This window comes from Notechis scutatus, chromosome 3 (assembly GCF_049901735.1).
Source record: "Notechis scutatus isolate UNSWTSFEM ecotype Mainland chromosome 3, rNotScu1.2, whole genome shotgun sequence".
Taxonomy (NCBI): Eukaryota; Metazoa; Chordata; class Lepidosauria; order Squamata; family Elapidae; genus Notechis; species Notechis scutatus.
Genome location: NC_142011.1, coordinates 102,177,818 through 102,200,266, shown reverse-complemented (window position 1 = coordinate 102,200,266; position 22,449 = coordinate 102,177,818). Strand labels below are relative to the sequence as shown.

General features: G+C 39.4%; 2 protein-coding genes across 4 annotated transcripts in view; one reads left to right on the top strand and one right to left on the bottom strand.

Annotated features, from left to right (window-relative positions):
• Window positions 1-22,449, bottom strand: part of COLGALT2 (collagen beta(1-O)galactosyltransferase 2) — a 197,415-nt gene that overhangs the window by 49,505 nt on the left and 125,461 nt on the right. Inside the window, exon 1 of one of the 3 annotated variants that reach the window (XM_026669266.2) lies at window positions 864-1,475. The exons of 1 other annotated variant lie outside the window; for it this stretch is intronic. In XM_026669266.2, coding sequence (XP_026525051.2) covers window positions 864-1,150 — 287 coding nt within the window. In that variant the 5' untranslated portion in view covers window positions 1,151-1,475. Of the gene's footprint in view, window positions 1-515; window positions 601-863; window positions 1,476-22,449 lie in introns of those variants that run through there. One more of the 3 variants, XM_087960853.1, reaches the window with a different exon arrangement.
• Window positions 6,656-21,396, top strand: TSEN15 (tRNA splicing endonuclease subunit 15). Its single transcript, XM_026669267.2, has 4 exons — window positions 6,656-6,848; window positions 11,808-11,889; window positions 13,473-13,608; window positions 20,840-21,396. The coding sequence occupies exons 1-4, from the start codon at window positions 6,699-6,701 to the stop codon at window positions 21,042-21,044; spliced, it is 573 nt and encodes a 190-aa protein (XP_026525052.2). The 5' UTR covers window positions 6,656-6,698; the 3' UTR covers window positions 21,045-21,396.

Below are 22,449 nucleotides of genomic sequence, written 5' to 3'. Positions count from 1 at the left end.
TGTATGTATGTATGTATGTATGTAGCCGTTTCGGCAGAATCTCATCTGCCATCATCGGGCTTCTGTATTGGGTTCGTCTCACATATGAACCCAATACAGAAGCCTGATGATGGCAGATGAGATTCTGCCGAAACGGCTACAATTTTAAAAGCACAACTATAATGACGTGGGAAAATACCCGAACAAAGCTGAATACCATACATATACATTATACATATACATTATATACATATACATTATATACATATACACATACATACATACATACATACATATACACATACATACATACGCTATTGGCTGACCCCCCTATCATGTTCTCTAAAATTAGAGAGAAAGAGAGAGAGAGAGAGAGAAATATACATACATACAACATTGTAGGGGAACAGCCACTATATAAAAAGCAGGAATCTAAAAGATTATAAAAGCTTTCATACATCTGCCTTATCTCCTCCCTTCATTTACACTTAACCTATTATTTTGACATTTTTTTTCATTTAAACCATGGATGTTACCTTATCCTTCCTGCCACCATACTGTTCGGGATCATTATTATCTCATTGTAACTCTGTGCCCTTAAAAACTTAATTTGAAGATTCTGAGCAAGAGATAGGCTACTTCTACTTTCAAGCAGTAGACGAAGTCTCTTCCCACCCACCCGCATCAGTTAGCAACCATCACACCCGCAGCATCAGTTCCTGGCTACCGGTCAGTCTCCCTTGCACCTTTTGACCAAGTATCTGGAAAGAACTTGGGGGAAGGATCCCCCCGCTATGTTTTCAAACCTCCCCCCCGCTCGCCCGTGATCTCCACCGAATCCCCATCCGATTCTTCTCCGGCGGCGCTTTTTTGGGCAACCTTACCAGATGGCGATCCGGCGCTTCGGGTACCGTAGCCTCTCCAGACAGCCGAGGAAATGGGGCAAGGAGCGGGCAGCGTTCCTGGCGAGGATGGCCATGAAGACGGTGGGCTTCTGCAAGGCGGATTCCGGCAGAGGGGGCGAGCTGGGCATCGCCGCCGCCGCTTCCTCCGGTGTGTCGGCGACACAGCCGTTCCCCTTCAGCCAGAGCGCGAAAGGGCAATGAAGCAAAAGCAAGACCAGGAGCCGGCGGCGCAAGGAAGCGGCGGCGCAAGCCGGGATCGCAGCCATTTTTCGCGGGGAATCGCACCTTCGGACAGGGCGAGAGAGAAGCCGCTTCTTGCGGACCGGCGGCCACGGCGACAGGAGAAGCAAAGCTCCGCAAAGAGCTCCCGGCGTACCTGCAGGTCCGGCTGCACGGGAAAGAGAGGCGAGCGGGCGGGAGAGCCGCCCCAACTAAGACACGCTTCCCCCCCGCCCCTTTCTTTTCATTATTTGCTAGAGGAGGGGGCGGGGGGGGAGTTCTGCTTTTGGCAACGGCGGATTGGTGGCGGCGGCAAACCTGCAGCCAATCCTGAGCTCCTCGCTAACTCTTGACGCAAATCAAAACAAACAATGCGTGCTTTCTCGTTCTTCCTTTCCTTTCTCTCTGCAATCGCCCCAAGGTCCCGGGAATAATGCTAATCGGAACCGACCAATAACAAGGAAGAAATGGACCATCCCAGGCATCTGGCTAGCAGATTGGTGCATCATATCAAAAGATCTCTGTGATCATATCAAGAGCAACTCCGTTCTCTTCGCTGATGATGTAAAGCTATTCAACACCACAGACAATACTCCTACCCTTCAAAAAGACCTTTGACTATGGATCAGAATGGTCAAACAAATGGCAACTTCAAATCTCAACAAATAAATGCTCTGTCCTACATATTGGCAAAAAAAAAATCAGAAAATAAAATACAGGCTGAATAGTCAAGACCTTGTTGATGATCCAAACTCTGTCAAGGACCTTGGGGTACTCATCTCTAATGATCTAAGTGCTAGATCTCACTGTAACTACATAGCCAAAAAGGCATTATTAACCTAATCTTACGTAGCTTTTTCTCTGGTAATATCACACTACTAACTAGAGCATACAAAATATTTGCTAGACCAATACTCGAATACAGCTCATCAGTCTGGAACCCACATTACGTATCTGATATTAGCACAGTTGAGAAAGTCCAGAAATATTTCACAAGAAGAGTTCTCCACTCCTCTACTCATTGCAGAATACCTTATGCCACCAGACTCGAAATTCTAGACCTGGAAAAGCTAGAACTATGCCGCCTTCGGTCCGATCTAAGTATAGTATATAAAATCATACATTGCAATGTCCTACCTGTCAATGAATACTTCAGCTTCAACCATAACAACACTGGAGCAAACAATAGATATAAACTCAAGGTTAATCACACCAAACTTGATTGCAGGAAATACGACTTCAGCAACAGAGTGGTCAATGTCTGGAATACTCTACCTGACTCTGGTTTTTTCCCCAAACCCCAAAAACTTTAACCTTAGACTGTCTACTATTGACCTCACCCCTTTCCTAAGAGGTCTGTAGGGGGCGTGCATAAGCACACCAATGTGCCTACCGCCCCTGTCCCATTGTTTCTTTTATTTATTTTTTATTTTTCTTATATGTATCCATGTATTCATAACTATGTTTTTACTTATACCTATTATCTTGTAAGCAATTGACAAAAATAAATAAATAAATAAATAAATAAATAAATAATTTTTTTTTAAAAAAAAAAGCTTTTGGAAGTCCTGAAGTTTTTATGTATTCATTTATGTATATATTTCATTCCATAAAGGTCAGATGGTACAGTGGTCGTCTTGAAATATAATGCTTTTTTTAATTAAAAAATATGGGAGGGGACACAGTCCCACTGATATATTTCTAATCCCACTGATATATTTCTAATGCAATGTTGTTTGTATTTAATACAAATGTACAAAGAGAGAATGAAATATTCACAATTACCCTTTCTTTGCCAAGGATTTACATTTGATACGCTTTCATCTGAAGTGGGAAAGGGAAACAGAAGGATAATCCAGAGTTTTTGTGCACTTCTGCAAGTAGTCCCTCGTCTTCTTCTCAGCCTGGAAAACATCTGTGACCCGGTTCACAGGAAATTGAATCCTAGACAACTGCGGTTCCCAATCTTCTCATTACTCAGTAGTATGCAACACAGGAATGACAATGCTCACCTAGGAATAATGCTATTCCACTTGATGAAGTCTTCTCAGAATTTAGAAACTCACTTAACTATCTCCTAGCAATCCCAAATAAAAGGAGACAACAGAGAATGAGGTGGCTGGATGGAGTCACTGAAGCAGTAGGCGTGAGTTTAAATGGACCGCAGAAGAGGGTAGAGGACAGGAAGGCCTGGAGGAACGTTGTCCATGGGGTCGCAATGGGACAGACATGACTTCACAACTATCAACAACAACAAAGCAATCCCGTGCATCCAGTAGAATTGATCACTTACAAAATCTCCAGGATACAGCTCCAGGATGTGCATTTAGACAGCCTATAAAATTTAATTGGATCCAAGGGCACATTGACATTTGACTGAAGCAGAAATGGGTTACCACCCAAGTCAGTGATGTTAACAGCAACTGGACAACATCTACCTTTGCATAATTCAAGCAAATGAACCAAGAACAGCAAATTAAAAGGTTATTTATTTATTTTTAGAATAAATAAATAAATCAAAGAAGAAAATCATTCATATGGCATAGTATGACAACTGGAACAATCTTAAAAATCGATACTGTCTGCCAGGCGAAGAATAGGGTGGGAACTAAAGACATATCCAGACAATTTTAAATCAGTATTCTCAGTAGATGTTTAATATGAGGATTTTTTCTAATTTATATAAAGTTCAAAAAAAATTACATACAAAAAGATTACATTGACAATATGATCTCTTATATTTCTCACCAGTTAAAACTAATAAGAACAAGTTCCAGAACATTGATGTATTGTGGACAGTTACCAATGTTACAGCAGCATAGGTAGTATAGATTTTATTATATTGCACCCCTTTTATCCTCAAATAACTAGTTTGAAGCGCAGCTGTGGTGGCACAGTGGTTAGAATGCAGTTCTGCAGGCTACACTGCTCACTCCAAGAGTTCAATCCTGACTGGCTCAAGGTTGACTCAGCCTTCCATCTTTCCAAGGTTGGTAAAATGAGGACTCAGATTGTTGGGGGCAATATGCTGACTCTGTAAACCGCTTAGAAAGAGCTGTAAAGCACAATGAAGCAGTATAGAAGTCCAAGTGCTATTGCTATTGTTGTTAATTGATATTGGGTCCCACTGCAGCAAATTTTAGCACTGCCATTAAGCCTGAGTTCTCAAGTAAATATAATTTAAAATACAGTACACATGGTATAGAAAATGAACAGAGCTCATAAAAAAATCTTTTTTTTTAAAACAAGTTTTATTAATTTTTTCAAAAACAAATCATCATTAACCATTACATACTTAAACCTTTTTCCATTATAAATTTAACAAGTCAGATAAAACCTTAATTCTATTTTAAACCATTTCCATAAAGCATACAAAAACCTCTTATCCAGTTTCTCTTTACCTCTCTTTACTCTTATTCAGTTTCATTATTATTGTTTCATCTATTTCTTTCTGACTTGACCACCATCATTCCCATTCTATACTTCTGCAAGGTTCCACTAATTCTCCCAAAAACATAAACACACAACACATATAACATAAAAGAAAAACAAAAAAAAAATATTTTAGGAAAGTAACTTGGCCCCAGATATCTCTCTCTTCATGAACTTCAATTATATTCATGCTCATCTTACATATCATTACTTATTTTATCTACCATTCTAAATCTTCTATATTAACTTCTCCACACATTTCACTCTTCTTAATTCTATCTTAATTAATCCATCTTAATTTGAATCATTACATTTGTATCTTTTGTCCATTCTTTATTGTCCGTTATAATAAAATAAAAAAAAGAGAATTTCTCCTGAAATCACTAAACAGAGTATGATGCCTTTCTGTCTCCCCTCTAAATTAATCAAATTAACATTTAAAATAACACCCAGTACCCAATCCGATTCTGCTTGGTACATTCTATCTAAATAGTAAATCCAAAATAATTAAATACATAGTTAAACAGTAAATCTAAATGTTGAATCTTATAACATTCCCATTGTCTTTTCCAAAAACAAATGCTATAATAAAAATTTTATAATAACATCAATATCATAATCTTATTAAACTCTTTAATTAAAACTCAATCTTCTAAACCTTCCCTTTAATATTATTAAATTTAAAATCAATCATTACTAAACATTTCAACATTTTAATCTCTTATCAACTCTTAAACCATTTTAATTTTCTATTTCTAATACAATGCTACAATATCATCTTATGTACCTTGCAAAACCTTTTTTAAAGAATTTATACTTTACCCTTTATCCCTAAAAAAGATCTTAAGTCACGGTTCACTTAATCATAATATATTGACTAAGGCACAAATGGCTTGATTTCTATGTGTTAAATTATAAAATCATGGCTTATACATAATTCTTGTATCCGCATTACATATTAAGCTAAAATTAATCTTATCATAGCTTAACAAGGTCCAGCCAAATTGTTAAGACACTGAAATTCAGATCACTAAACATCTCAAATATAATAGTTCCTGCAAGTAGCAGTGCATTTAAATATATGAAGGACCCATTTTACACCAAGTAGAATATAAGATGCTATCTTTCTCAAATTATATTTTCAATTAATATTCTCTGAAAGCACAACGCAGTCTTTTCAGCCTTTCCATTGATAGGAATAATTTTAGGAAGCAATTAATAAGACTACACTTCTAGAATTTCATACTTGTAACACAAAATCAAAATAACTGAACACTCAGTTTCCATTCTTATAAAAGAAGTAATGAAAGAATGAACAGATGTTCTTTATTACTTTTTTCCTCCAGTTGAACTCAGAGAAGATCCCAAATTGTTTCCAGACAGATATAATCTTCCAATTTCTATTGAAGAAAAATACAATTTAGATTCAATGATAGAAATGTTATAAGGATAATAATAGCAAAAGTTTTGTAACTCCAAGAGTTTTTTTAAAATATTTTGCACAATGATAAAACTGAAAGTCATAAAAGTTAAAATCTTTCTCATCATATGATAACCATTATTTATTTATTATACGATAACTGACATTTTCCTTTCCACAAAATCCTTCCAAGCAATTCAACTATTCATTTGAAATACCTTAAAGGTATTAACACAGCTATCCCCCTATCAATCTTGAAATAATATCAATATTTTCACCAGTAGGTTTATGGGTTTTTTCATTATCTTTTTACATTACTAGTAGTCTCAAGTAAATAGACAGAAATATTGACATCTACCAATAAGGACAATTAAATTTAGTTGCTTGAGAAGCCACATCATGCTGTTTAATATATAACCAGCACAGTAATTTAATGGATTGTAAGAGAATTTAGTGCTAGATTTCTAATAGTAATGAGTTTGAGGTACATATATTTATCTCGTTCTCGTCTCAAAAATATGAGTGTCTTACAAATCAAGTGCTGCTAAAGAAGGGTTTTTTAAAAAAAAAAAATCTGAATCTTCAATTAAAAAATGAGAAAATAAGAAAGCAAATATTCTTAGGAACGACAGGTTTACTTGCTGAAAAGCGGAACCCTGAAGGTCGTTTAAAAGTTTGGCGGAGGAACTATTTTGTTGAGACACCAACCACCGGAACGAAGCTGAATAACACGCGAATTTGGAATGGAAAAGTCGGAGAGCGCCTGCGGAGACGGGGCAAATGAGGAGGGAGGTTCGGTCGCTGGATGCTCCGGGTCTTTTGGGCAGGAGGAGGAAGCCCCAAAGTCCGGGAAATGGGGTCTTCGAGAGGATTGGCTGGCTACTCATCCTACGGTTAGTGAAAAAGAACCGGGGGAACAGAAAATCTCCCTTCTGATACCTGGCTTGCTCATCTACTGGTATCTGTAGCAAAGTAGGGATCTCGTTAAATTCCTAGGAAATGCCCCATTCGTTCAAAGCCCAGAGTTGCAACTCGACAACTCCAAGGATGCTAAAATAAAATGTAGAAATATATAGTGTTGAACAAGGTGAGCTGTTTTTGTCTTTCATGAGTAATAATTTCTTAAGCCACCTTGAAGAAGTAAAAGTAAAAGGTGTAACCAATAATATACTGTCTTAGGATGAGGAATGGTGTGTATGTAGAATCCTGCACGAAAGTTTAAAACATAAACTAAATGAAAAAATAGCCTGTTTTACGTTGGACACTTGATCAATGCAAACTTGAAATGTTTCTCAGTCTCCAGCAAAAAGGAACTATAAATGAATAAATGTGCAGAGATGGATTTTGGAACTGGAAGAAGTTGACCACACCACACATTATTCCTGAGGACAAATATTATATTTTAAAGACTGTAATCTTTGTCCAGCCATGTTATACCTCCTGAAGTGATAGCACATATCTAAAGTAAAGTGGAAAACAGGTCCCCAAAATTGGTACTTGACCATGTGTTAAATGTGACCAAGCCTGGAGGAGTGGAAAAGGAACTGATGTGCTGTATCATGGCCATGTGCCAATAAACCTATCTGTAATTTATTATCATGAAGATGATGTATAAGAATTAAGGAAGGAGATATTAAAAGGGGAGAAAAGGATTCGGAAGCATTTTTTTAAAGGAACTATTTACCAGTTGCCAGTCTGAACAAATAGAATGATTTTTTGTTGTGAAAATTGGTTGTTCCATAAGAAGAAATCAATGGAATTGGTTAACAGAAGGCTTGCATTTCAGGTGCATGTAAGAATGAAGAAGAAGAAATGCTGATCTCAAGCAGAGGACTTAGGACAAAAACCGTGAAAGTATTCTCATCCCCTCACTATAATGACATGATATGGATCTCTTCTAGAAAGCCCTCTTTTTCGAGTAGCCCATTCAATCCAGGTCAAAGGGTTTTCATTACTTCCCAAGGGCATCTTTAGGGATAACTTCTCTTTGTTGCAATCTCTTTCTTCTCAGAATGGTCCCATCCCCGTTGGATAACTCCCATCATTATGATCTTCAGGAAATTAATGAAGTCCAGATTGTTTTCCCAGATTTTGGTGACATAGTGACTATGGACACATCCCTTCCCTACACTTTGTGTTGCTTTGGTCTGGTTTATTTTGGTTTTCTTCTGGTATTTTGTTTCTGGTCAGTTATAATCTTTTATATAATGGGATTTTTTTTTCATTGTAAGCTGCCAGAGTTATTTGAGAGCTTCAAGTCTAGTTTGGATGAGTTCATAAATTACAAAAAAAACCCAATTATTTTTGACAATTTGAACAGGACTTTCTTGTTTAAAATTTTGGAGGATATGGACTTTGATGATAATTTTATCAAATTGATAAAATCAATGTGCACTTCACAAAAAACACAGATAACTGTAATAGGAAATTAACAAATCTCACTGGAAAAGGCAGTTATCTTCAGAATGGAAACAATTCCACACAAATATACATTGGCTAAATCCTATCAAAATGGAGCCCAAATTGAAACAAGACATACAAGATCAGAAAATGTGGAGAGAGCTGGTCCGTAGGATCACCAAAAATTGGACACAATTGAATAGGTAACATCATCATCATCTTTTAAAAGAGAACTTTTATAAAACAATGTACTTGTAGAAGATGACCAGGCTGAGCCCATAGGAGGGATCAAATGCATCATTAGTTTGGAGTCCCTTTGCGCTCACAAGAGGTCTAAATCCAGCCCTCCTGGGAATCCAGTGACTTATCTACTACCAATTTGCCTTGACCATTAGTAGTTCCAATTCTTGTTCAGGGGAAGGATGGAATAAACATGTACTCGTTTTGGATCTAACCCTGACTTTCTTTCTGATTCCAGAAAAATAATCTAGAATCTAGAACGTATAAAGATATTTCCAACATGAAAAGTCATTTTGTCATGCCTGCTCTACTGGTTAAAAAAAGGCAGAAATTTCTGGGTTCAAAGATATATATTGATACAAAGAATTTTAAAGATCAACATTCAATTGAGACTTGAACTTTTCATGCTGGGTTTAATGGACAGTAAATTAAAAAAAGAGCCAGAGAAGATTATATTTATATAGTATATGATACTGATGCAATATATGCAAAATTGAAAAGACTCTGAAATATCCAGAATGGAGAGTGGTTGGTGAAAATGACATAATTAGCAGAGATGGCAAAATTAACTTGTTTGATTTGAGAGCGATCAACAACTACATTTACTAGTGATTACAAATCCTTTATGGATTTTTTTCTGAAAAAAAGAAAAATGGGATGGTCTGAAGATTAGAAGGGTAGCTTATGGAAAGAAGGAAATTATCATGTAATTTTAGAGAGAGGGGGCAAAATATAAATGCATTTATAGCTGTTAAGAAGATCAGAAGCTGCTTCCTTATAATTTATTTTCTTTTTTGTACTGTTTTTCTCTATTTTCTTTTGTGGTTTTTACTGTTAAAAATTCTTCAATAAAACTATAAATTGAAAAAAACATTTATTTCTAGCAAGTTTGTACGGTTATGCATATGTAAGTTCAGAACCCTTGACAATGGTTCTTTTTATGAATTCAGATTAACAGATTTTTTTTGAGGTTAGGTACATGTAAATTCAGAGCCCTTGACAATACTTCTGTTTATAAATTTAGATTAACAAGCAGATTTTTCACAGAATGTAGAACTCCCATGATCTGCTGTATTACCATAATAACCCCTTCTTAGGTCTTTGTTGAAAGGGCACTTATTTTGCTGTTTTTATAACACAAATAATCTGAGGGGTAGGAATGCATTAGTCTGTTCAAGCTTATAAAATAAAAGCTTTATAATACAATTGCTTTTAGACTTTAACATTTGAAGATAAAGAAGAATGTTATCTTTTAAAAATTGGCTGAAGCTTTAAACTGCCAGATGGGAGTGAAATTTGCCATAGCATCTTAGCAAGGCTGTTAGATATTCATGTACAATCAGGATAGGCTGGATCTGAATCTGGCAATTTATTTTAAATTATGCACGCATGTCAAAAGAAAATAAGATTTGACAATCTTGGCCTCTCTGATGGGCAGCTGGTGGGAAATCTCTGGATGTCGTCATCATGAACATCAACAGCAGTAATAAAATGCTCATTTCTCTATCCCCTATTGGCACGAGCAACAAGAAAAGTATGATGGTATTACTAGTTTAACTACTTTGACATTTAACATTTATTAAGATTTTTATTCTGCCTTTGTTGCTCAAGGCAGCAAATATAGGTAGTCCTCAACTTACAACAGTTTATCTAGTGACCATTCAAAGTTACAACGGCACTGAAAAAAGGGACTTACGACCATGTTTCACAGTTACAACAGCATCCCCATGGTCACGTGATTTACATTCGGCTGCTTGACAACTGACTCACGTTTATGATGGTGTTGTGGTTAGCCAGCCGCAGGTGCGGACGGGTGAGGAGAGCGAGGACTCAGATGAGGGGCCAGGACCATTAGGGAGTGGACTGCTGCCTTCAGAGATTGTGGAGGCTGGCAGCAGCAATGAGGAGGTTCCCAAGGAGCCTGTGCCAAGTGCGTGTGCGCGCAGGGCTGCTCGCAGGAAAGAGCAGCTGCAGCAGCACGAGCGACTCGGGAGTAAGGCTGCAAAGTAACGGCCTCTCCTTCAAGAAGATAAAAGCCAGCTGTGAAGCAAATGTTTCTTTGCAAGAAGCAAAGATGTTTTGAAACTCAGCCTCGTGGACATTGCAGTATCTTAGTTGGTATTTGAAGACTCTTGTACTGTTGTACAAGTTTTTTACTGTTTACTATTTTACTGTTGTAAAATATTTCTTATCTGTTATTCTTGGCAGCGGTGCACAGTTTTGGCGAGGCTTGTGCTTATCAAAGTTAATTAGTTTGCAGCAGCCTTTTAACCGGGGATTCGTAAGAATCATTAAAAGGTTTCTGTTCCCTTTGGTTCATGTTTGTTTTATTGGAAAAGGGTTTGGATCGGAACAGATGTTTGCAGTATCCGGGGTCATGTGACACCCCCCCCCCTTTTCTGCGACCTTCTAAAGCAAAGTGAACGGGGAAACCAGATTCACTTAACAACTGTGTTACTAATTTAACAAGTGCAGTGATTCACTTAACAACTGTGGCAAGAGAAGTTGTAAAATGGGCCAAACTCGGTTAACACCTTTTGCACTTAGCAACATAAATATTGGGCTCAATTGCAGTCCTAAATTGAGAACTACCTGCATGCATAAATACTCCCTCCTTCTAACAATAATATGCTGACTATACTTTTGCCTAGTTTTCTGCTTCAGACTTTGAGCTCCAGATGTTGCTTAGGTTCCAGTAATGGCCCACATCCCCAGTTAACAAGAGACACCCACCCACCTTGGGCCCAATCCTTCCATGTCTGGATTCTGGCACAATCATCTATAATCTCTTCTTGTGCCAGGTACTAAGCAAAACACAGAAATAAATCGGTTCCAGCCCAGAAGCTTAAGACAGAACTAGATCTGTTTTATGAACCATCGGTGCTGCTACAATAAATTATTCCCTGCGGCTACAGTTTTTGGAGGATAGTTTTTTTGGCGTTTAAAGCACAATCTGCAAGTCTTTTTAACAGGCTTCATCTAGCGTTAAGTATTTTCACTGGCCTTTCCCCCCCCCCTCCCCCATTTTTTGAAAGAACTTGGGTTGTGTTTTTTTCTTGGAGTTCTGCCAAAAGAAAACCCTCTGCAGTTGATGGGAAAATACTTTCAGGGATTGTAGATACAACTCTGTTTGGGTTTCGTTGCCTGGAGTATAATTTCCAAGAACTCTGTTAATAGCTTTTACATCTATTGCTTTCCCTTGTCTGTTTCAGTTCACAAAAATGATGTCATTGGAAGCGGCTGATAGCAGAGGGGTGTATGCCGCTTTCTTAGTTTACTTGGACCTTCTAGAAGGTAAGTTAGTGGAGATATCTTAAAGGGCAACCTGTAAAATTGGTGTGTGTGTGTGTGTAAGTGCTGTGGTATGCATAGTATTTACAAACAAATGTCAAGAATAGTTTTCATGTGATTCATGAAATCCCTAGATTTCTACAGCTACTGCTTAAAGCAGGGGTGTCCAACCTTGGCAACTTTAAGACTTGTGGACTTCAACTCCCAGAATTCCTCAGCCAGCAAAGCTGGCTGAGGAATTCTGGGAGTTGTAGTCCACAAGTCTTAAAGTTGCCAAGGTTGGACACCCCTGGCTTAAAGCTATGTCCTATTGAAGACTGGGATGTTAGTTATCTTAAATGACTCCAAGTCCTCCTAACTTTAGATTCCCTGGGCAAATATTAACACTGCATATACAAGTGAACCTATATGCACATACACCCAAGCTACATTCCTGAGAAGGTTGCTTCCCTGTGTTAAAAGTAGTGGAGATACTGGAAATTGGAGGAGTTGGAGTGTCCACTAGCTTTAGTGCCTTTGCTTGTGAGTTGGAGGAAAAAGCATTAGTGTTTGCTTCCCTGTTTATACGGGGCAGCGTGGTGGCTCAGCGGTTAAGTCTCTTTAAGGTTCGAGACCTGAGCACCATGTGACACGGTGAGCGCCTGTCCTTGGATCAGCTCCTGCCAACCTATCAGTTCAAAAGCATGCAAAGGCGAGTAGATAAATAGATACCACTTGAGTGGAATAATAACTGTGCTTTGTGATGTCTTGCTGACCACACGACTATGGAAATGTCGGTTTCAATGGCCTTGAAACTGAGCTAGAAGAGTAAAATCTGAAGGCATTCTTTTACCTTACCCTGCTTGTATTGCTCTCAAAGGAGTCTGTTAGGCTCTGACTCTGAACAATTGTCTATCACCATTATATGTTAACACCCTGAACAATATGATGTCCAGCATACATACATAGTGCCCATCTATTCAATATGCACCAGATGGATGGAACGCAATATGCTCTATGGCCACCGACTGATGTCCTCTTGATGTGTTGGGATTACCACTCCTGCAATCATACTATAGCACACACAACAGTTCGGATTACTTGACTAGGCACGTAATCACATATGATTAGCACTTTCAGGGGCAGAGAGCACCCCCTGCTAATTCTCTGACGTCAACATACGATGAAGGGATTCTGTGGCTTCCAGGTGTCACTAAACTACAATTTCTAGTATCTGTAGCCCACATAGCAAATTGGGAAGGGTGCCAGGAGAGGTCAGTTACCAATACTTGGAGGGCCACAGGTTCCTATACTGTGGATATAGTCAGCAAAAAATCCGGCCAAATTTCTGTATTTGGATTGATTTAGCTTACTAAATCGGATGACCTATTTCCAAAAGTTGTTGTGAAATTTAAAAGAAAGAGAACAAATGCAGTTGAGGGAGGAGAGTGAGGCAGATGTAATTAATCCATATCTTGAGGCGTGTAAGTCCTTGGTACCTAATTGTATAAATGCTGGCTAGGACATTGAGATCCTTCAATGGAAAAGTTATCATCACTGTTTCATAATTCATTCTGGTTTTTGTTATTTTCTGCTACACTTTTCAGTTAGGAACTGGCATGAGGTATCCTTCACCGGGCTAGCAGAGTTCCAGCTGGTGTGTCTCCATGGACGTGAGAAAGAAACCGATCCTTTGCAGGTAGTGGTGCCAACTCCTGCCCAGGTATCTTTCAGCCATGAGAGGTGAGTGTCTGCAGAGGGCTGGTGTTGCATTATTTATTTTTGCAGTTACATCACACTCGATCTAAATGGGGGCTCTCTGAGAACTCACAGTGGTATCAACGTGTCTCAGTACGTTTTTCTTACTTCATTCTGGAGTAAGAACATTATCACCAGGTAACCCCATAGCTGAAAGGAAATTTAGTCTGTATCTCCTTGGTTTAAACACAGCATCTTCACTACCACACTGCCTTAACAGGTTTCAGAGCAATGTATAGTTTAGCCATGCTCAAAATTGTTTATATATTACAATTTTACTTTGTATTGCTTCATAAAACCTTAGAGCAGCCTTTCCCAAACTGGTCTCTGCTGGTTGTGGTGGGGTGCAGTTTCCAGAAAAGTCTGGCCTTCTGTCTTGCCAAATATTTTCCTTCCTCATTTGTTAGCTACTTCTAGCTTTTAAGCAGCGTTTCTCAATACATTGGCTTCTTCCTTCCTTCCTCTCCTCTCCGCTCACCAAATACAGTTAACAAAGAAGGGAAGTTCACTCATACCAGTACTATCCTTTCTTTCTATGGGTGGGAGACAAGAAGGAAAAAGCAACAAATCTATCAGGTTTTCTGAATATACTCATTGAGTACCCAGCATACAGGGCACCTTTACAACATGTGCAGATGGAAAAGTTATCTCTGCAAAACAGAGATTTGTAATCTTTAATGTGGTACTTGATCCTTCCAGTAATTGGGAGGTGATATGTGAGAGGATGAGTACAAAGGTTCTAGTTGGCTTTATTTTCAAAATTAAGTAATAAATGTTGCCTTTTAATAGGCTTTTCCATTCCTGCCCTCTCCCTTCCTGTTAGTAAAATTTCTACATCCAAAGCAGAGGTGGGATTCAAATTTCTTAACAACCGGTTCTGTGGGTGTGGCCTAATTTGTGGGTGTGGCTTGGTCATGTGACTGGCTGCGCATGGCTTGTATGTAAATATTATAAATATTTATGTAAATATTGAATTTTTTATAAAAAAAGAGCAACTTTTACCCAAAATCAGGCAAAGCAGGCAGGCAGTTTGAGTTGCTCACGGAATCACAGATTCATTCAGAGATCTACCGTGTTTCTCCAACAATACGGCCTCCACCAATAGGAAGACCCAGCATGTTTTCTAGGCATAAAATCAAATTAAGCCCCTTCCCCCAAATTTAGGCCTAGTTTAAAACATGCAAAATAGGGGGAAGGGTGGGGGGACTTGCCATTTGGAGTGCCGTTGGAGCTGCCACCACTGTTTGGAGCTGCCTCTGCCGTTTGGAGCCGCCGCCGCCGTTTGAAGTTGCCGCTTCGCGTTTGGAGCACTGCCGCTGTTTGGAGCACCACCGCCACTCCAAACACGGCAGCAGCTCCAAACACGGAAGTGGCAGTTCCAAACGTGACGGCGGCACCCCAAACGGCGGCGGTGGCTCCGCTTCCGTGTTTGGAGCTGCCTCTGCCATTTGGAGCCGCTGCCGCCGTTTGAGTGCCGCTGTCATGTTTGGAGTGGCGGTGGTGCTCCAAACAGCGGCAGTGCTCCAAACGCGAAGCGGCATTTTCAAACGACGGCGGCGGCTCCAAACGGCAGAGGCAGCTCCAAACGGCGGCAGCAGCTCCAACGGCACTCCAAACGGCGGCAGCGGCTCCAAACGGCAGAGGCAGCTCCAAACGGCGGCAGCAGCTCCAACGGCACTCCAAACGGCAGCGGAATGGGCAGAAGGGAAAGAAACAGCGGCAGGTGCCAAAGGTCTTGGGTCTACAGCAAAGGTGTTTGGTGGGAGTAGGAGCTCTCTGCGCCCGCCATGGTCGCCCGTTAGGAGCGGCTGGTGGCGAGGCTGCCGCAGGGCGCTCTAGATGAGGATGAAAGGGGGAAATTAAGTTACCCCAAAAAGACGGCCTAGCCGTTTTTAGGCTCAAAAAAATAAGGCCCGGCCTTATTATGTGAGAAACACGGTATCTTTCTGCCATCGGCTATCTGAGTCTGTCACATAAAATTTGCTTGCAAGCAAACTCACAAAATTAACTCACAACACACTATGTATGTAAATATTGAATTTTTTATTTAAAAAGAGCAACATTTACCCAAAATCAGGCAAAGCTGGCAGGCAGATTGAGTTGCTCACAAAATCACAGATTCACGTAGAGATCTATCTGCAGTCAGCTACCTGAATCTGCACTGAATAATAGAACCTTCAGTCCTAAGGAAGGTTAGGCTCTGCTTAAAAGCAGAGCCAAGGATCTAAAGATTAGCTAGAAAGCAAGAAATCCAACGATTTTCTGCTTTCTAGCAAATCTAAATCTCCCGGCACAGCAGAACAGCTGATGGTCGGGGTAAAAAAACAAAAAGGAAAAATAGCAATTTAGCAGGCAAGTTGGATGGCGTGCATGCCAGGTAAGGAGTGAGTGGGCAGGGCGGGGCCAGCCAGTGACGTGATTTGCCAGTAGATAGAATCCCACCCCTAGTGAGAGTGCCTTTTGCACGTGTGTATAGACCATTTCCAAAAACCTCAGCTGTGCTGCCCGGACAGCTGACAAGTGCTGCGCACAGGTGTGCAGCATTTCAAACTTCTCTTCTTTCCTGCTTTTTCAACCTCAGCTGTGCCGTGCAAAGCAGTTGAGATTGAAAAAGCAGGAAATAAAGGACAGCCAAGAGCCTGGGCAGGTGGATGGTCCAAACAGAGCAGCAGACACTGAACTGTTCCAGTGTCTGCTGCTCTTCAGAGCTACCGGTTCTATAGAACCGGGCCGAACCGGTAGCATCCCACCCCGATCCAAAGCAATTGGAACTGATCTTCAAATTAGTGTGAGAAGTTTTTTAAAATACAAAAATATCCCCAACTAATTAAAACATATTTGCAACCATATTTCAGATTAAAAAGAAATAAACATTGTTGTAAAATATCATGAAACCTGTGCCAAAGAGAAACAATCATTTATTATTATTTTTTAAAAAATGCCTTTTCAGAAATGGGGAGAGTATACATCCAGTTCTTAATATGTAGAATAATAGTGCTTTTCCCATTTTACGAAATTATTCTCTTAGTAATCTATATATATAAAAGCGAAATACCACTCACACATCATCACAAAATCTTCAGAACTGTAAAGCCTACGAACTTGAAATTTGACACGTATGTTCCTCTTGGCTTCTAGGTGCTCACTAGGAAAGGATTTTTTGAAATGACCATCAGAGCATTAGTATTTTGTATATTATTATTAACACACTCTACTAGTTCTACTCCCCCTCCCCCGCTGAAAAGAAATCTTTTCCAAATGCAAAAACAAGCAGAGTAGAGGAGCTTCAGTTTCAGTTTTAGTTTCACAACAGCAACCAGCTTTAGTACAGAACAGTTGAACTAAGCCACGCCCAGGCTCCTTGCTGTCTCCTTGCTCACATAGCAAATACTGTTTCAGTTTCCAAACAGCCCTCAACTCTCACTGACAGGACGCTAGTCAAATGAATACCGATGGATGCTGGTTGGCAGAGGCACAATTTCCCCCCCCTTATTTTCCTTCCCAAAAACTAAGCCCGATCACATAGTTTCGTAGTGAAGCATGGGTACTGAGGTAATTCCCATATTTAATACAACCAACGATCCCTAAAAGCAATCAAATTTCTGGGTTTTAGAACATAATTCAACATAACATTATTCTAATATATGTATGTGTGTGTGTGTGTGTGTGTGTGTGTGTGTGTGTGTGTGTGTGTATATATATATATATATATATATATATATATATATATAGTTTGATAGGAACGCCTCTTAACGTCAATAATGTTAACATTTTCTCATAAATCTACTAATGATGTTCATTTAATAATAAATTCATGAAATAATTGAAGATGCAGGTAACGTGGAAATATGTATCCCATTTCCCTTTTTCCCACTGGGACGTTCATTTTTGGCCCTACAAAGCTTTTCAAGTAGAAAATCTGCTTCCCCATCTGCATTGTTCTGCTGGTTCACCACAGAGCTTGTCAAAATCCCCATTCATGGCAGATGCGCCACACAATGCTTTCAGTGTATTTACAGATAAAGAGCTTCACAGTCTGATTCCTTTCTTTGTTCCTTTCACAAATAACCTTTGTAGAATGAATTCCGCCCCAGCAGTGATGCCCAAGGGCGTCAGAAATGCTGACTTCCTTAGTGCTAGAGATAACTTCCCTTATAGGATATTCACATAAATCATAACCAGCAGAGAGTAGTATGTAGACAGTCACCTCGCATATTCCTGTTTCAGGTGAAATAACAATGACATCTTTGATACTGACTGCCTGTTTTGGTTTTTGGATATATATTTTTTAATTTGGTCCCAGTTTAAAAACAGAATATGCCTGCATTTAAATAACTGCGGTGGGATGTCATGCCCCTGTTGGAGATTGACTCCGAGGGAGAGGAGGGAGGGGAGGAATAGCCGTCAGGGAGTGGAAGTGTGGCTCCAGAGGTTGTGGAGGAGGCTGGAGAAGGGCAGAGGCCGGCTGGGCAGTCAGAGGAAGACCCAGGCCCATCCCCTCTCCATCCTAGGGCACGCAGGGAGGAGAGGATAAGGGAGAGACGTGAATGGCGTGGTCTACGGGGGAGGAAAGGGCCTTGATCATTTTCATGGGCTGAGAGCTGTGAGAACTGGTTAAAAGGACAGACATGCGTATGGGCCAGCGCTGGAAACAAAGCATGGAATTATCTCTAGTCTGTGGTTCTTCTCTGAGTTTGGCATCCTTCCCAGTGTGTGTTCTGATATCTGTGGACATCTTCAAGCCTTTATCTTGCCTGGTTCCCTTAATTGCTTCAGTGTGGTTTGTGTTGTTTTTTTCTCTTTATAATTTATAGGCGTTTTTCCTCCTTTTTGTAACTGCTTGTGGGGGAGTTTTTTTGTCTCCCAAGGATATTTGGAGCTTTGAAGCAAAGTGAAGGAATAAAAGGGGCTTCACCTGTTTTTGTCACTGTGTTTATTTTGTATCCCACCTTGGGTCATCACATGGGGCATAGAATGGGGCAGTGAAGTTAAGAATTCAGAAGGGAACACTCATGACTATATGACTGCAGCTGGCTTTTGTGAATAAGTCTTGGTGAAAATGGGAAAGGATGGAAAATACATCACAATCGAGCTCAAAATTTCTGTTGCTAAGGGAGACATTCATTAGGGAGTTTTGCCCCATTTTATGACCTCTCTTGCCACAGTTGTTAAATCAATCCCTGCAGTTGTTAGTTACATAGTTGTAAAGCGAATCAGGCTTCCTCGTTGACTTTGCTTGTCAGAAGGTCTCAAAAGGGGAGTACATGAGCCTGGGACACTGCAACCATCATAAATACGGGCCAGCTGACAAGCGGCTGAATTTTGATCATGTGACCTATGACCATTTTGATCCCAGGAACGCTGCAGTGGTTGCAAGTGTGAAAAACAGTCATAAGTCACTTTTTCAGTGCCTTTGTAACTTGGTTACTAAATGGATGGTTATGAGTCAAAGATGATCTGTAAGGGAATGAGCTGATTCTTTCCATTTTGGAGATTGAATGATAGATTTGATTTCTGACACTGACACTGGACACCAGGGGGTATGGCCAATAGTGAAGGACCGTTGGGCATCACAGTTCAGCCAAAATGCAGAGGTTTACAGGTTTTCCCCCCCTAAACTAAAAACTTTGCAGAATTTGATGGGAATGTCCCAGGGTAAATTGACTTTGTGACCTCATGGTCACATCCATGCAACTTCTCTGGATAGCATGTAAGTGGTTTGTCATTGCTGCCTGTTCATCCCTTTCTAAATACCCACCTCAGCTTTTGAGATCTGCAATGTACAAGTTTACTGGAACGACTAAGAGGAACAAAGAATCGATATGAAGTGAAAGAGGTTAATACAACACTGTTATGTGTGAATGTATGGGTTAAAATAGCACCTTTATACTAAGACCAGAACTTGTTTTTTCATTTCTTATAATGTTTGAAGAAAGTTTTTTGTCATTCTGGGTTAAAATCACTGTGTACAAAAAAAAAAAAAAACCCTCCCAATTAATTAAATGTCTATGGAGATTTTTAGTCCAAGCTTCTTGGAAGCTTCTTGGACGAGAAGCAAAACATCTTCAAAGAAAAACCAGAAAGTCCAGTTGCCTTTTGAAAAAGCACCTTTAGGACTGCAAATTAATTTCTTTCCTGAGGAAATTTCCATCATGTGGGCTTTTTCATGACTTTTAATTACTATGAACATAAAAGATTTAGATGATGAAAAACAGGGGCAGGAAGAGGAAATATTTCATTTCCTATACACAGGGCTTCTGATTTGATTCAGACCATACGTGCTCGTGTTAGTTCAAAACACAAAGAGATGATGTTAGGGATCTAAAATCAGGTTGAACACCCACTATTAATGGCAGCAGGAAAGAGTTCTTTGTGCTCAATTGTGGGGTTTGGGGTTGCTGGGGAGAGGATGGGTTAGACCTTTCCCAAGTTTTCATTGGGCCTACCAAATTTTGCTACTTCATGGTAGTGTCACTTAGGCTTCTAATGGTTCTGGAATGGAGTGTGCTGATGATCTATTGGTTACCTCTTATTGGCTTAATAGACTGAAGCAAAATAATATATGAAGAGCACCGTTATCTCAAATAAAGAAACTCTGTTCTCCAGCTTTTTTTGGCTGAAAACAGACAACCAGTTCTTTCCAGAAAACCAAACAAGTATCATAAAGATGCACCTTCCATGTTATTCATTACCTGCTATTGGCATTTAGAGCAACCATTTCATGGTCTGATCCACCCTGATTTCTTACCTTCAGAGCTGTCATTAGTCAATGGCCATTGACAATGCAACTGTATCAAGAAGCATTGGCACAGGTTTTCACAGGAGGGAGCCAAATGATGACATACAGTATCTGACAAGGTCATCAGGCAAACTGCACAACCTATACCCTTGCATCAGGTGTCAGGATGGCAGTATATAGTGGCAGCATTCGTATTATGCCATTTTGGCACAATACGATTTGTTGTAGATTTCGGTTGGTTAGTGTGGAACTCCTTAATGTCTCTAGAATTTGGGGTGCATAAGTATTGTCAACTTTGCTTTCTGGCAGGTCTTCATTACAATTGATGCAGTCCTTGGGGGGGGAGAAATCACAAAGCTTTTAAAAACAAAGGGTGGGCATCATTAATTCAGGGCACAAGCCAGATTGTTTTCAGGTGAGATTTAAATGAGATGGGCATCAGCGATGACTTTTGTTCCTTACTTCCATTTTTTGCAGATTAAGACAGATCATGAAGAGCACAGGCATAATGCAGGCGAAACCTGATTCCCCACTTTCTATCACCCTGGCAATAGTTGAAACAGACTCTACAATTGTCTACTATAAATTGACGGACGGTTTCGTAATGCCAGATCCTCCGGACAGTCCTGCAGAGGCAGACAGCAAACAAGGAAGGAAGAAGAGAAAGAGGCTGTTGAGATGAAGGGGAAGCGGATAAAGATTCTCTGGATTCTTCTAATGTAAATGAGTCTGGTATTAAAAGGGGCAGCTGGGAATTGAAAATCCCCACTAAAGCTTGAGAATTAGCAAGATATTCAAGTCTTCCTCTTGTAACAAAGTCGGATATCAAAGATGTCACAGACCAGTTCTAGAATCTATCTTCTGTTCATGAGTAACACCAACAGTGTAGCTGTATTTCAATAAACCATCTTTTTTGGAATGAAAGCGAATTCTTTCTGAGGCAACAATTACCCTAATAAGGGTACTAATTTTATAAAATATCTGCTTATTTCAACAAATTCCTTTCTGTGTATTACAATAAAGTATTCACAGTCCCTCCTGTATTCACTTGCATGATTGCAGTCTCCTTGCAGAATAAAGAATTATGCAGCAAAGTTTGTTATCTTTCACACTCGTATAAGGGAGGGACAGGCTCCGATGTAGCGTAGCTGGAAAAGATGTCTTAATACTGATAGTTGCCAGTATTCTCAATACTATGATCTTGTTTGGAGATTACTTTCCAGGAACCATAAGAACAATAAGAAATATTATATAGCACAATCCAGTATGTGTACCATATCTTCTATCTTTTTAAGGTTTATTGCAAGAATCCTGCACTAAAGGAACAAAATTATCACCTCCTGATAAACCAATTAAGATCAGGTTGTGATGGTAATGAATACATGTCACTTGGGTTGGACGTGTCACATAATTGCAATCCTCCAACTTTGGATTGTAGACGTCTGCTGCCCCAACTAGATAACATCAGCAGCGGACTAGTTTTGAAGTATAGTAGTGTGATACTTACTACAAAAGTAGTAGGAGCATATTCTTTTTCTGTCCTCATTGTGTTGCTGGTGTGGGATTCTTAGGTAGAGATAGGAGATGTCTTTAGTTTATCTAGGTGATGGTTGAGTCCTGTTTGACAGGTATAGTGTTGCTGTGACTTGAGGTGATGCACTAGTGTTGGGTATTTGTTTATATCTTTTTTTTTTGTAAATTTTTTATTGATTTTTAAAGACAAACATAAACAAACAAAACATAAAAACATCAACCTTTCTTCCATAAGTATACAAGCAGTGTGCCGGTTGGTTTACAAATTTTTTTGTGCATCCATTTCATAGTCTTCAATTACAGTTACATTGCATAATAGCTCATATTATCAATCAGAAATTGAATACCCTAGTATCATTATTAATCAATCATTTGACAATAATTTTACTCATTCATATTTTACGAGATAACTATAATTTACTTAGTATTATTTTGTAACAATTCATATAATCCTCCCACATCTATCCTACAAAATTTTTATAGATATAATAAAAAAGCAAAAAAATACATCTTTATATATTTATTATTTTCTAAGATTCTACATATTTCATTAT

Coding starts and splice junctions, on each gene's coding strand:
- TSEN15 (XM_026669267.2), top strand. CDS start 6,699: ATGGAAAAGTCGGAGAGCGCCTGCGGAGACGGGGCAAATGAGGAGGGA. Junction 11,890..13,472: donor TTACTTGGACCTTCTAGAAG/GTAAGTTAGTGG, acceptor TACACTTTTCAG/TTAGGAACTGGCATGAGGTA. Junction 13,609..20,839: donor GTATCTTTCAGCCATGAGAG/GTGAGTGTCTGC, acceptor CATTTTTTGCAG/ATTAAGACAGATCATGAAGA.